Source organism: Mus caroli, unplaced genomic scaffold (assembly GCF_978045245.1).
Source record: "Mus caroli unplaced genomic scaffold, Mus_caroli_1 scaffold_9, whole genome shotgun sequence".
Classification (NCBI taxonomy): Eukaryota; Metazoa; Chordata; class Mammalia; order Rodentia; family Muridae; genus Mus; species Mus caroli.
In genome coordinates this window covers 56,632,115-56,646,646 of record NW_028227264.1, presented here as the reverse complement: position 1 = coordinate 56,646,646, position 14,532 = coordinate 56,632,115, and the positions used below count along the sequence as shown (strand labels likewise).

The 14,532-nt window shown below is 41.8% G+C and overlaps 1 protein-coding gene across 7 annotated transcripts in view; it reads right to left on the bottom strand.

The window, feature by feature from the left end:
• The window catches only part of Lims1 (LIM zinc finger domain containing 1), a 103,640-nt gene that overhangs the window by 22,744 nt on the left and 66,364 nt on the right, over positions 1–14,532 (bottom strand). For 4 of the 7 annotated variants that reach the window (XM_021173968.3, XM_085842817.1, XM_021173966.3 and 1 more), the window contains exon 2: positions 4,607–4,766. In XM_021173968.3, coding sequence (XP_021029627.1) covers positions 4,607–4,766 — 160 coding nt within the window. Of the gene's footprint in view, positions 1–4,606; positions 4,767–8,974; positions 9,210–14,532 lie in introns of those variants that run through there. The other 3 variants (XM_029482450.2, XM_029482451.2, XM_021173965.3) reach the window with 2 other exon arrangements.

Genomic DNA, 14,532 nt, shown 5'->3' with positions numbered 1-14,532 from the left:
GTCAAGAGTGGCTTTCAGTTCTTGATCCTTTCTCTCCATTTCCCAAGTGCTGGGATTATGGTTATGTATTAGAGATAGCAGATCAATGTGGACAGTCTTTGTGGCAGAAGTATTCAAAGTTAAGTGGGAAGATGAGTATTGTAACAAACAGTCACAGCGAAGTATAAGGTGCTCCGTGTAAGAGACGAATCTGAGTTCTGCGGACTCAGAGAAGACATGGACGGAAGCAGATGGAACTGGCTGGTTACATTAGTAAAGAACCTCCCGGGCAAGCAGCATCCATACATCAGTTCTTCTTGGTGAACAAATCTGCAAAGCACCTTATTTTTCAGAGGGAGACAGGTTTCTACCTAAATTGAAACTTTTTAGGTTCCTGTTTGAAAGCACATCATCTAGTGATATCTAGCATATCACTGAGTGAGTAGGGATCACATCTGGGTAGTATTCCTAGTAGCTGCTATGCATTCTTTTTGGTTCTGCTTTTCTTTTAAGACAAAGTTTTACTTTTAAAATGTTTTATTTATTTTTCTGTTATGAGCATTCGCCTACTTGTATGTCTGTTCACCACATATTCCTGGTGCTCAACATGGCAAAAGAGAGCATGAGATCCCATGGCCTTGGAGGTACCAGTGGGTGTTGGGAATTCCTGCTCCTCCTTGCCTCTCCCAGGTGCTGGAATTATAAGCCTATGCAATCATAACCAGCTATACCATGTACAGATGCATCAGAAATGCTTTTGTTCACATCTCTAGCCATGTGTTCTAGTGAGTGGGTAGTGAAGAATCTGGCTCCAGACTTCTCTTTGCCTAGAGGGATGAATATCCTAGTCAACTAATCTAATACATTAGGAAGTTCCACAAAGAAAAGTGAATCATGCTTTAAAGTAAGTCAACAAAACTTGTCTCCCCCCACCTTAAATTTGAGACAGTGTCTTATTAAGCAAGCACACCAAGATAGTACTGAACTTGCAAATCTCCAGCCTTGGCCATCCAAATGATGGAACCACAGGTCTGTGCCACCATATTTGTTTATCTGTAAGTCTTCATAACTGGTTCCAAGGGAAAAGGAAGAGTAAGGACTGTGGAAATAAGGGGAAGAGGATACTTTGACAAAAGTTAAAAGCAATAATAGCAAAGGTATGGACTGGAGAAGAGACCTTCTCCGGTCTATCTTCCAAAGTGCCGGGGACTGAACCTAGGGCTCTTTGAAAGCTAAACAAGAAAGCATTATATCACCAACCCATATGCCCTGCATGGCTCATTATACTAAGATTGATACATACACACCAAGTCTCTGCCTGTAATCTCAGCACCAGGAAGCTAGAGGATCAGGAGTTTAAAGTCACCCTCAGCCAGGTGGACTATATAATCTCAAAAAACAGACAGAGACCCCAGACCAACAAAATCAAATGGACTTTTAGTTCTGGAAAACTTTCCATTGTTGGGAATAGCTGAACACACATCTTATTCTTTGATGGGGATAGCTTTTTCTCTAAGAAGTCATCTAATCAAAAGTAAAGTTCTTATTTTCCATCTGTGGCTTTATAAATCTTTGGCTGGAAAATGGACCTTAAACAGTAAACATTGTAGCTAAAATAGCTGTCTTCCTTAGGACCCAGAAGGCAACAGCCCCTTAATAGCCCAATGCTGGGATTTGTAACATCTTTTGGAATAATACTAGGGAGATATTTATAGCCCAGCAGTGAAGAGAGTAAGGAGTGAACAGGAGGACAAGTGTGAGTCATGTTTTATTCTGATCTGCTCAGGCTGTTTCCATGCTTTCCCCTCTGACCAAACATAAATGGTTTTGCAACTGACAGGACCACATGTAGAGGCAGGTGCACGGAAGGTAAGCACTGCTAGCTCAGAAAGACAGTGATATTTAATGCCAAAATAGCAGGCAAGGGACGACATCAGAGAAAGGCATGAAGAGGGACTGGAGGACTCCAGAGGGCAGATCAGGTAGAAGACAAACCAGAACTAAGTTTTCCCTCTGAGTTTCTGAGGTCTTTCCTTAATTGCTGTTCCAGTAACATTTCCTTAATCTTAAGAAGAGACCTGAATGGATACTAGGGTCAATATGGGCTCTAACACCTGTCACATCACAAACTGCTACCTGCTGTGTTGTCAAGGATGTCTTCACCTCTCAGGGCCACAAAGGAAAGAAAGGTAGGGATTAAAGGGAACGTATACAGTATGAGTAACACTGCTCCCTGCTTTTTTGTTTTTTGATGTGTACACAGACATGTTCATGTGCGCATTGTATGTGTACAATTACACATGTACATGTATTTGTGACTGTAGTCCACCTTATTTTTGGAGATAGGAGCTCAACCTACCTTGACCACACTGATTTCATCTAGAGCCTAGGCAGGTAGGTCTTCCCATCTCTACCTCCTCAACTATGGTATTATGGGGACGTGTCACTACTTCCGGTTTTTAAGGTAAGTGCTGGAGACTTGAACTCAGGTCCTCATGCTTGCATGGCAAGCGTTTTACTGACTAAGCCATCCCCTATATTTCTGGAACCGCTGTGTGTGCTGTGAGCCGGTCATGAGTATCTATCATTACATGTTGCTCTGGCATCCATCCGCTGTGAACAGAAGCTATATTTTCTCACACCAGAGAAAGTATCAGTCACCCTGTCTCCAGATCTATGCTTTCCAGTTCTATAGTATGATCAATCCAGATGACCAGTGTTCCCTGGTCAGCTAGATATAGCTTGAGTAGCCGGGCTGACTCCCACACCAGCACGGATTGTACAGATACAGGTGTCGCAGCACGCCATCTGAAATTTGTGCCTACTTGCTTTAAGCCTACTAATGAAAACTTCACACGAGTCTTGTTTGGACGCTGATGACAAATAAAGTCTTGACTCATGGATTCCTTTCTCTCTACCCCTGCCTGTACTTTTCTAGCCTCTGTGTATTGACTTTCATGAATGAATAACAAAAGCCTTATATTTAACTTATATTTTCCCTAATTCTTCATAAAGATCTTAAAATCAAAACAGTCTTATCTGGCTGAGTTAAGAGATTTCAGAGCCTTTGTCAAATTCTAAGAGTTTGTTAAACTGAATGACAGCAGTCCAACAGCTGCCTTCCCTCCCATGCCATCACAATCCCTAGGGGCCTAACTTCTGTTTTTCTTACCAATGACAGCCATTCAGAGTCAACAGAGCATCTGGCTCACCACCATCATCTATGTACCCTGGGAAGTTCTTTCTATCTTCTCTTCTACAGTTGGATTTCTGACAAAAAAGATTCTCTAAGGAATTAAAAAAAAAAAAAAGAGTATCTCCCTACTACTAAGGGTTTTTGTTTGATTTTTCTTGAGGTGTAGTAGAAACTCCTGAATAATATGCGTACTATTGAATAAAATTTCATTCTGTGACTCAATGCTCAATGCTATTTCCTTGCATTGCACTAATACTGACAATTTACAAATGGAAGTTTGTTTTTTTTTAAACATCTATGGGGGAACAAATGGCGTTTTCTAGGCTGGCATGGGAATTTCAATCTGCACAGAGCAGGGAAAGGCCTCAGTGGTACTAATAGTTTAGTAATGACTGCTATAAACTACCTTTCCTTTTTCAGGCATAGAGACAGGAAAATCGAAGTCTGGCAGGAGAAAAGGAAAAAAACCTCAAAGGGGAGAGATGGTTCGGCCATTAAGAACAGCGGACCTTAGTTCAATACCCAGTATCTACATGGCAGCTCACAACCCGCTTTAAATCCAGTTCCAATGGATCTCATAATCTCTTCTGGCCTTTAAGGGCACCAGGCATGCATACGATGCACAGATATATATGCATGGAAAACACCCATATACATAAAATAACAATTAAAAATCAAAGAACAGACATTTTTAGCTTTATCAGAATTCTATGCACATGTATCATATAAAAATGCACACATTTGCAAATATGTTAAGTGATATGTTAACAAAAATGAATTGCCAAAGTGATTACTCTCATGTTCACTCATGATGTGGGGAATGAGCTTTCCTAGGCCATCTCCATAATACGCTTCCCGTGATAAGAAAGTTTCAATATGATTGAAGTACAGATCACACAATGACATCAAGAAAAACAAGTGTTCAGAAAATAACTTAAGACACATAGAAGGGCTAAACAGAGTGGTTCCTGCAGTGCTCAAGTCCTAACAAGATCCTCCTTAGGAAATACATGCATGGAAATCTGCAGAATGTGGCTTGGAAATCAGGGAGTTGGTGACACGGGTTCCCCTTTAGGAAGATGTGCAATGATATCCTGATAGTAAGACCTAGGGATGAGGTTGGGCAGATTCCATGTAGGAGCAAGCATTGGGGGAGGCCAGAGATGCTTCTGCTGCAGGCCTGGTGAAAGGATTCTGTACTTGGAGCAGAAGTACTCAGGTCTGATCGGCAGTTACAAGACACTGTAGATTCTGAACTGAGATGTACTGATGGGCATGAATGTAGGTAGTTATGCATGGGCATCCTATTTAGGTTGGGACCCACAGGTTCCACATGCATTCCACCACTGACCTCCCAGGTACTAAATACCTGGCACTTAGCTCAATCTCTGGTAAGGAATCTGCAAGTGAAGGACAGCTGAGTTGACCCACCTCATAAAAGAGTCCTTCTGGGAACTGCTGGAAGCACTGAGCACATACGAAGCACTGTTCATGGTACAGCTCACCATTACTGTTCACGATCTTTTCAGCAGGTGCAAAGCCTCCCTTGCAGCGCTCACACGTGGCACTGGCCAAGGCATTGGCCATGTTGCTAAAACACACAAAGGGCAAGACAGAGATTGTTAACCTGTTAACTGAAAGAGCAGACAGCATCAAGAACGAGGAGCAAACTCTATCTGGACACAAAAACTCCTATTTTATCCATAAAACCAGATTTCCCAAGTTCTCTAATTGAAAATGATCCTGTCTCACTAACCTTGGCACTTTAATTTCTATAAGGACCTCTTGCTTTGTTTCTGTTTGATTTTAACATTTTCAGCATTCTTGTAAGCAGTGTTGGATACAAAGAACACAGATCAAAGCCAAAAGTTCTCTTCGCTGGTGCAGTGGTGTACACCTCTAGTTCCAGCCTTTTAGGAGATAGAGGCAAGGAAGGTTGCTTGAACCCAGAAGTTCAAGAACAGCCTGGACCAAATAGCCATAGCGAGACTGTCTCAAATAAATAAATCAATGGATAAATGTTTCCCTTAAAGAACTCAGAATTACAGCTGGATAAGTAACTTTAATTAAAATATTAATGAGGCCAGCAGTGGTGGCACATGCCTTTAATCCCAGCACTTGGGAGGTAGAGGCAAGTGGATTTCTGAGTTCAAGGCCAGCCTGGTCTACAGAGTGAGTTTCAGGACAGCCAGGGAACACAGAGAAACCTTGTCTCAAAAAACACACACAAGATATCCATGAGATAACGTTTTTAAAATTGTTTTCTGGTATGAATACAATATATTTAGATCACAGGTAGTCCTGCTCCCCACTTCCAAGACTCTCCATTCCATGTCGCCCTATAACTTCACGTCCATTCCTCCTTCCCTCCTCTTGATGACACACTGAGTCTAATTAGTGCTGCCCATATGTGCAGGAATGTGTGGCATCAATCATTGGAGCATGGGTCACCAACAATGGGCTACACTGCAAAAGTAAACTGCCTCCTTCCCGTAGGCACTGCCAACTGCTAATAGCTAGTTACTCTGCTATAGGCGGGGCCTCATGAGCCTCTACCCTCCATGAGATAACAATTTAAAGTCAATTTCGTTTTCTTTCTTTTTTGTTGTTCGTTTATTTGTTTGTTTGTTTTTTGAGACAGGGTTTCTCTGTGTAGCCTTGGCTGTCCTGGAACTCACTCTGTAGACCAGGCTGACCTCGAACTCTGAAATCTGCCTGCCTCTGCCTCCCCAGTGCTGGGATTAAGGCATGTGCCACCACGCCTGGCTTAAAGTCAATTTCTTTAAAGAACAGAATCTAAACTTCACGTAACTAAACATCATATCATAACCTAGAGTTAGATTATACCTTTGATTAGATATTGTTCAAAACAACTGCTTAAAACCACTAAAAATTACACAAGATGCCTCAATTCTATTAGACAGTTTATAAAGCAAACATTTAGTACTACAGTATAAAATATATTACTAAATCACAGAATTTTATGTAATAAAAATCACTTTGTAGATAGAGAAACAGGTTCAGAGGTGGACAGTTAACTCAACATTATGGCACTAGCTACTCATGAATGAATGACACAGGGGTAGAATCCAGGCTCTCTGCTTACAAGGAATCATCTCCATCACAGATCACAGCCTTTCGGCAAACTCTTGGCAATTCATGGTAGGGACACAATCATGTTTTACAGGTCAGGGAAATAAAACCAGGCATTAACTAGCATTGAGTGACTCTGACAGTTCCCTCACAAGCAATCCCACTCTACCTCAAAACACAGGATGTGATCAACGAATAATCTGTTTTCTCTAGCCACTGGTGCTTCAGAAGTCTGGCAGCCGGGTTGAAGCAGACTTAGGGGAGGATTTCACATGAATAGCTCTTTTGTTTCTGAAAGCTCTAGAAATGGAGAAGGTTCCATATGCTGAACAGTCACTGACCAAGCCTTTTTTTGTTTGTTTGTTTTGGCTTGTTTATTGTTTCCAGAGGCTGATTCTATGGTGGAGTTCTACCTCTACAAAAGCAAGTCTGCTCCTGGCATAGCTTCTGACCTTTCAAATATCTCATCAGTCTGCCAGCACCACTGCCAAGGGACAGATGGTGTGGAGAGCCTCTCACTTCACAAACACTTTAACCAGCTGCCTTGCTCCTAGCTCTTTCCAAGGTTAGCATTTCCATAGCAAGACTTATTCTTTGTCCACCCCAATGGAGGACAGCTTTACATTTGTCTTCTTCCTCAAGTGTTTCAAGACAATTCTGTGTTGTAACCTTGCCACAGTAACGCTATGATGAATCCCCACATTCACCATTCCAGATCAATCAAAAGTCTGTTTTAATTCATAAGCTCAATTAAGAAAGGAGTGTCACTGAAGAGAAGGGAAAAGATTGGGCCCGAGAGAATGCAAAGCTGGTAACAGTGCTTGCTGCCCAGTCTGAAGATGTGGGTTTGCTCCCTGGAATTCACATAGCAGAACAACTGACTCCAGCAAGTTATCTTTGACCTTCAGTGTATGACCCTCCCCCCCCCCCAAAAAAATAACACTTTTAAAACGTGAAAAGAGGCAGCCTTACTTCTGGGTGAACCTGGCCTAGCACTGTGTATAGAGACTTCCACTTTATCTTTTCAGAATTATTGTGAGGAGAGAGGATCCAGATGAACAGCAACGTCTTTAATAAAACTCTGGAGGGATCTGTGCACCCTCTTTTCTTACAGAAAGAGTGGCTGAGTGGAGAAAGACGCTAGCCCACATCCGCTCAGGAATTCTCAGAAGCTGTTTTGAGGATGAAATAATAAAAAAGTATAAACCCTCTGGAAAGCAGAAGGTGCTACTAAAAGACATAGCACCATTATAATTCTAAATTCTCTCCCATGACATCACTCCTCAGTAAACTTAATGGACCGCCCCAAAAAGCTGAAGAACATTCTGGAATGTCTTGCTTTACTACCACTTAACTCAATGATTCTCAAGGTCTGGGGTGACTGAATCTCTGGAAGCTCTGAAGTACCTCTCAGCCATATCTCTGTGCCAAGTGCAGATTGGAAGGAGGGAGTTGCATCAAGAAAAATGTGCAAAAATTTACTTTTTCCTCTGTATTACTAGCATGTAATATGTCACTTTTAATCGAATAAATACATAAAATTTCTCATACAAGAAGTATTGATTTCAACCTTTTTTTTAATGGTGCTGATAAAAATGCTATTAGCACTGACCTGTTTATAGTCACTACAACTACATTCCAGACTTAATTATGTTTGAATGCTCAAGTAGACTTGGCCAAGTGCGTAGGCAGATGAATGTTTTACACACATATTCATATATATGAACTCCTCTTAGTAACAAAGCAGGGACAGAAAACAGCGACCATGTGCCTCCCAACTGAGCTCAGGCTTCCCCTCCCTCTCACCTTGTTGCCTGGCAGTTGGTGCTGTTTTTTCTTTCTTTGAGACTGGGTCTCATGTAGCCAAGGCTGATCTCAAATTCCTGACCCTCCACATCTCCCAAGTGTTGAGATTACATACTCAGCTTCTCTCTTGCCTGACTCTCCTGTATTGTTCACATTTTTTATACTTGACAATATTTAACAATGTATGTAGAAGCTATTTTTTAAGAGATAAATTATTAGATTGGTTATACCTAATTGCTTAATTTTCCAGAAAATGTTTTTTCACTAAAAAGTGTTCATGACAAAGAAAACATGGGAGCGGAGAGAATACATGTCTACAAAAGCCAACCGGGACTGATGTTACACACCTACCTCCGTAAATTGGCCACATAGGAAACCACAATCAAGCCTTCCAATTTTTACATCTCATTTATCTCCACACATGAAACAAATTTCCTACTCTTACTCTTAAAATACAATATATAAAATTCTGTTATCAAATATCTTGAGAGTTTATTAACCACCTCAAATATTGATTATGGGATAAATCCCCAAAAAAGTGTTTATCAATTAAATTTTTAGTTTCATATTTGGGAACTTTCAGAGTATATTTTTCCTGCTATAGATCCTGACAACACAAGTGCCAACTTCTCTTATGGATAACACAGTGAAAATGTACCATTATTAGAAAGATGAGTGCTGTCTATTCTTCCCAGGAAGGTGGCATTTTCCTTGACATCTATTATGTCCTCTGGTGGAAGTTTATAAGACAAGGCAATCTGAGAACCACCCCCAGCTCTCCGAACACCCTGGAAAAGCCCTGCTAAATTAAAACACACTAGCTGGTTTAAATGGCTAGGTAATGCAGAACTGAAGATCTGGAGACTTGAAAGCCTGTATTTTAGGAGGGGAGAGACTCACAATTTCGCATAAAAATCACAGAATTCCTTGTAGACCTTTACGTCACTGTGCCTGCGCTGCAGGTTTGACACAGCCCTCTCGTCTTCATTCCCATTAGCTTCGAGGACACTGTTAAGGGCTGTCTGGGGGATTTCTTCATTCTCTGGGATAGTGCACGGGCGTGCCCGTCCTGGGAAGGCCATTGTACAAGCTTGAGAGCTCAGAGTCCTGTGATGCCGAGCAGGATATAGAGAAGAGAAACAATATCCAGGCCTCCTGTTTCCCAGCCAGGGTCACTCCCACTGTTCCCACATGCGTCACCCAGCTGCCAGGGTCACTCCTGACTTTTCATGTTAAGAGCTCTGCAGCACAGCAATCTGGATCTATTATGACTTCTAGAAGCTCCCAAATTCATTTCACGCGTCAGTGACAATTTGTGTCTGAGTGAGTCTCCATTTGGGTGTACACAGAAACTTTTGAAAAGCTTGACAAGCTTCAGAAAGGACCCGTGAGCCCCTGAAGTGAAGCTCTATGTAGCCATTTATTATCTTTGTTCTTGATACAAGTAACAACATAGTAAAGGCTTCAATGAATGGAGCAGTGTAAACCAGACTAGAGTTTAACTGTAACTCTTCAATTTAATCCCAGCTAATCCTGTAACAGGAGAATCACAGATTCTTCATGGTATTCCTGCTATATTTAGCTTAAACTACTACTGTCTTGTAATTGTGTTTGTCATGATGATAATAGCAACAGAGAAGCATGAGGCAACACAGGGTACAGGGTTCTTCTGTGGTTCCATTCTCTAGTCCAACAAGCCATCCTACCCAAAGCAAGCACCTCAAGGAACTGTGAGCAGGCACAGCGCTAAGCACTGCAGGTCATAGTGATAACAGGAGAGCCATATGCCCTTGAGAGACAAGCAACATACAGTTGAGACCTAAGTAACCGTGAATGGTGTCTTCTATCATATCACCATATCCTCTATGAAACAGGTGCTATTCACAAGTAAGAAAACCAAGGCCACAAAGAGACTGAATAATAAGTGACAGGGCTATGCTGTAACTTCTATGAGAGAAAATGGCTGAACAGAATCACTGGGAAATAAAGCAGGAACTCAAAATCAGTATATGGCAGGTTCAAAATGGGACCCGAGGCAGGAACTGAGATCACACCTCCCTACTTTGAATCCAGAGATATCAAAATGATGAGGAATTCCAAGACTGCAGCCCTGGACCTGCTTGGACCACAGACTGATGGATGCCAGAAGAGGGAAAGCCCTAGAGACAGCTTCCCTGTGCAAATGTCACCCTTTCCATTCATCTATACTCTCTCGTTTTTGGTTTCTTTTCATTAGGACAAAGTAAAACAGGAAGGACAGAATCAGACAGTTCCTCAGCCTCATGCTGGCGGAACACAAGCCACTCCTTCAGCTTCCTCTCTGAAGAAGGGGAAATAGAGCAGCCAAGTTGGGAGCCTGGCAGTGGCATAGCTGTTCTACTGCCATTGAGTGTGTAGCTACTGTGGCTACCAATCAAGCAGGACATGATCTCTGCCCATAGAAATCTTCTTACTGCACTCCTTAACTAATGTGTTTTTCACCTGTATAGCGTGTCATTTGTGGCACCTTATTGTCTGTGCTGGCCGGAGGTTAGCTTTGTTCAGTCAGCATCATGCCGCCGAGATCTGTCCAGGTTGCTAGATCCACATACGTAGTTTGATCTTGTGTTGCTGCGTAATATTCAGCAGTATTGATATATATGTAGTTAAAGCATTCACTCACTGAAGATTTAAGTACTTCATAGTTTTAGGCAATGACAAATGAGAGTTGTTTAGAGGCTTCTGTGTAAATGTAGATTTATCCTTCACTTACGAGATGCTGCAGAGTGAATCTGCTGAGCTGTATTCCAATCACACTTTAACTTTGAAAGAACTGCTAGGAGTGGTGGTGCATGCCAGTAATACCAGCACTTGAGAGGCTGAGGCAGACGAATTTAGAATTTAAAGCCACCACGGGCTCCACAACGATAAAGACCAGCCTGAATTATACAGTAAGATTCTGTCTAATATCCACTTATCAGTGAGTACATACCATGTTAGCTCAAAAGCTCAGAATACCCACGATACAACCCACAAACCATATGGAGCTTAAGAAGAAGGAAGACCAAAGTGTGGTTACTTCAATCCTACATAGAAGGGGGAACAAAATAATCACAGAAGGTAGAGAGAGGGACTTGGGAGGGGAGAGGAAAAGTGGGGCAGGGCCAGGTATTTGAAGGGGCAGGGGAGAAGTACAGAGGGTCAGGAAATCAAATAGAAATATGTAGCAGTGGGGGGTGGGGAACTGTGGGTAGCCACTAGAAAGTCCCAGCTGCCAGGGAAATGAGAGACTCCCAGGACCCTAGAGGGATGACTTTAGCCAAAATAAGAAACAAAGGGAAGATAGAACCTGTAGAGACCACCTCCAGTAGATAGGCACGGCCCCCAGTTGAGGGATGGGGCCACCCACCCATCTCAAAATTGTTAACCCAGAAATATTTCTTTCCAAAGGAAAGACAGGGACAAAAAATGGAACAGAGGTTGAAGGAAAGGCCATCCAGAGACTGCCCCACCTAGGGATCCATCCCATCTGCAGACACCAAACCCAACACTACTACTGATACCAAGAATGCTTGCTGAGAGGAGCCTGGTATGGCTATTACCTGAGAGTTTCTACCAGCACCTGACCAATACAGATATAGATACTCACAGCTAACCATGTGACTGAGCCCGGGGACACCAATGGAAGAGCTAGGGGAAGGAATGAAGGAGCTGAAGGGGATTGCAACCCCATAGGAAGAACAATATCAACTATCTGGACCATCCAGAGCTCCCAGAGACTAAACCACCAACCAAAGAGTGTACATGGAGGGACCCATGGCTCCAGATACATATGTAGCAGAGGATGGCCTTATGTGACATCAGTGGGAGGGGAGGCCCTTGGTCCTGGAGGCTTGATGCCTCAGCATAGGGGATGCTAGAGCAGTGAGGCAGAAGTGGGTGAGTGGGTGGAGGAGCACCCTCTTAGAGGCAAAGTGGAGTGGGGAGAAGGGGATGGAATAGGGGGGGTTGAATGTAAACTAATAAAATGATTAATAAAAAAAATTCTATCTAAAAAAACGCAAAAAAACAAACAAACAAAAAAACAAAGACCAACTTTTATTTGAAAGGTCTTCGGGTGTAGCTCAGTGGTAGATCACTTGCCTACCACCAGTAAGGGTGTCTTCCACTGAAAAACAAACAACAAAGATCCTCCACTCAGTGACCTTATATCAGATATCACAAGTTCAAAACCTCCCTCAGAATGTATCTCTTGTGTAAACTTGTGACCTATAAAGAAATATGATGGCCACAAATGGCTGCACCAAGAACCTAAAAGGTCCCCTTCTAACAGTCCAGCCAATAAACAACCTCTCATTCCTCTCCTGTAAATTCTTCTACCAGCCTGCAGAGAGGTAGAGCTAACACATGGCTCTGGGTCTCCAAATTACTAGCCCATGTAACAAAACATGTCTTTGCAAAAAGTTGATGTGAGAGAACTGGCTCTAGGCAGGCCAGATAGTGATTGCTCTGGATCACCCGTCATATTTACAGAAAGTGGTGAGAAGATCTTTTATTCTGTTTTCTCTATTGGCTAAGGGTGATGCCTGATACTAAGTACTAAGACCTGTATCCTTAAGGTCTATTTCATTTTGTTTTTGGTGACAGTGTTTCATAGCCATCTCAAATCCACTACGAAGTGGAGGCCGGCCTTGGCTCCCAATCTTACTGTTTTATATCCTAAAAGCTGCAATTAAAGGCATGCACAGCTATGCCACATTTAAACAGAGCATTGTTAGATTTTTGGGGGGCGGGGTTGGGGGAGACAAGGTCTCATATTGTAACCCAGGCTTGCCTTACACTGGTGTTTCTTCTGCCTCAGCCCAGAAATGCTGGGATTATAGGCATGTGCTAAAACATGTAGTTTTATTGACCCAGTAACTGTTCACATCAATGTGGTACAGTGTGACATTTACACACACACAAACACACACACACACACACTCACTTTGGAAAGATCAGACCAGGGTAAATAGCTTAACACCTTAATCATCTTAATCATACATCATTTCTTTGGGGAAAGTGTAGAAAATTCAAAAATTTCCCTACTAGCTATTTAGAACGAGTCAATTAATTGTTGCTAACCAAAGTTATCCAACTGAAGTATAGCATATGTAACATAACAAGTTGTTCCTCTGGTTCCTCTGTATCTCAGTTTCCAATGACCACCTCTTTTCATTACCCAAGCCTTCTCCTTGCTTAGCCACTGGTAACCACTTTGAGATAAACTGTTAGCTTACAAATGTAAGTGAAAGCATGCAAGACTTTCTAAACTTAGTTTATTTTATTTAATCAATGATTTCTAGTACTGAAATGGCACAAATTCTTTCTGTTTTGATGGCTACACAATATTTTACTCTCTTTCTCCTTGTGTGTACAATATAATATCCCTTGATACTGGAATCTACAAAATAAGATCCATTCTGCTATACTAAAGTGTATGCTACCTGGCTTAAATGCTTATGTAACTTACAAGTCCAGTTTATTTTTGGTAAAAGCTCTTCTGTTCTTATAATAAATGCAGCAAAAGTAGTCTTTAATTCCACAAATGCCTGACAATAACTGACATAACCAGCCCCTTTAAGTTTACATGCTGGAAGAATAACAGAATCATGGAGTTCAACAAAGGTTACTGATACATGGACATAATACCACAAAATCCTCTACAATTCTCTATGTAATCGATTTGTCTGATATCTTTGTAATTTGTACCTGACTACTTAAGAAAAATGAGAGAGAGAGAGAGAGAGAGAGAGAGAGAGAGAGAGAGAGAGAGAGAAACTACATTTCTTTAGACTGCAAAAAGACAAAAACAAAAAAACGATAACATTTGGATAATAGAGGTTAGCTAAGTACAATTTTTTACCCACAATTTTAAACCTCAGGCTCCATGCAGCTGAAGACAGGCACCAAAGTATCAAAATGAAGTGAAAAGAATGTGTGGTGTTATCTGTGGAGGGTGGAACTGATATTTGCAGCATATATCAATCAGGACCTTTTCCTAGGGAAGGAGGAGGGAGGACGACATTTCTTACATCTCAGTGGGGAAAGCAAATGGTAGCCAGAGAGAGACCTAATTCATAAGGAACAATTTTGGCACTTGCAGATGCTCCCTAATAAAAGTGGGCAGAACTGTTCCTAGCCAGTGCTGTACTGTCCTGGAAATTGGCCAAGATGATGGACGCCAGAGAGAAGCAAAAGAGGAAACAAAACCGGCAAGAAAACATCACAAAAGTGAAATCACTAAAGAAGGACAAATTGCAGGTAGAGAAAACCTCTCGGGGGAATCTGCAGCTTTGGAAGGACTCTCACTAGGCGTCCAGTCAGTTCCTCATAGTATTTTTAGTAATTAAATTTGACCGTACAGAGAATCATGTTCTGACCTCAATACTATAGTAACTTTTAGGCTTGGAAATAAAAGTTTGTTGTATCTATCTATC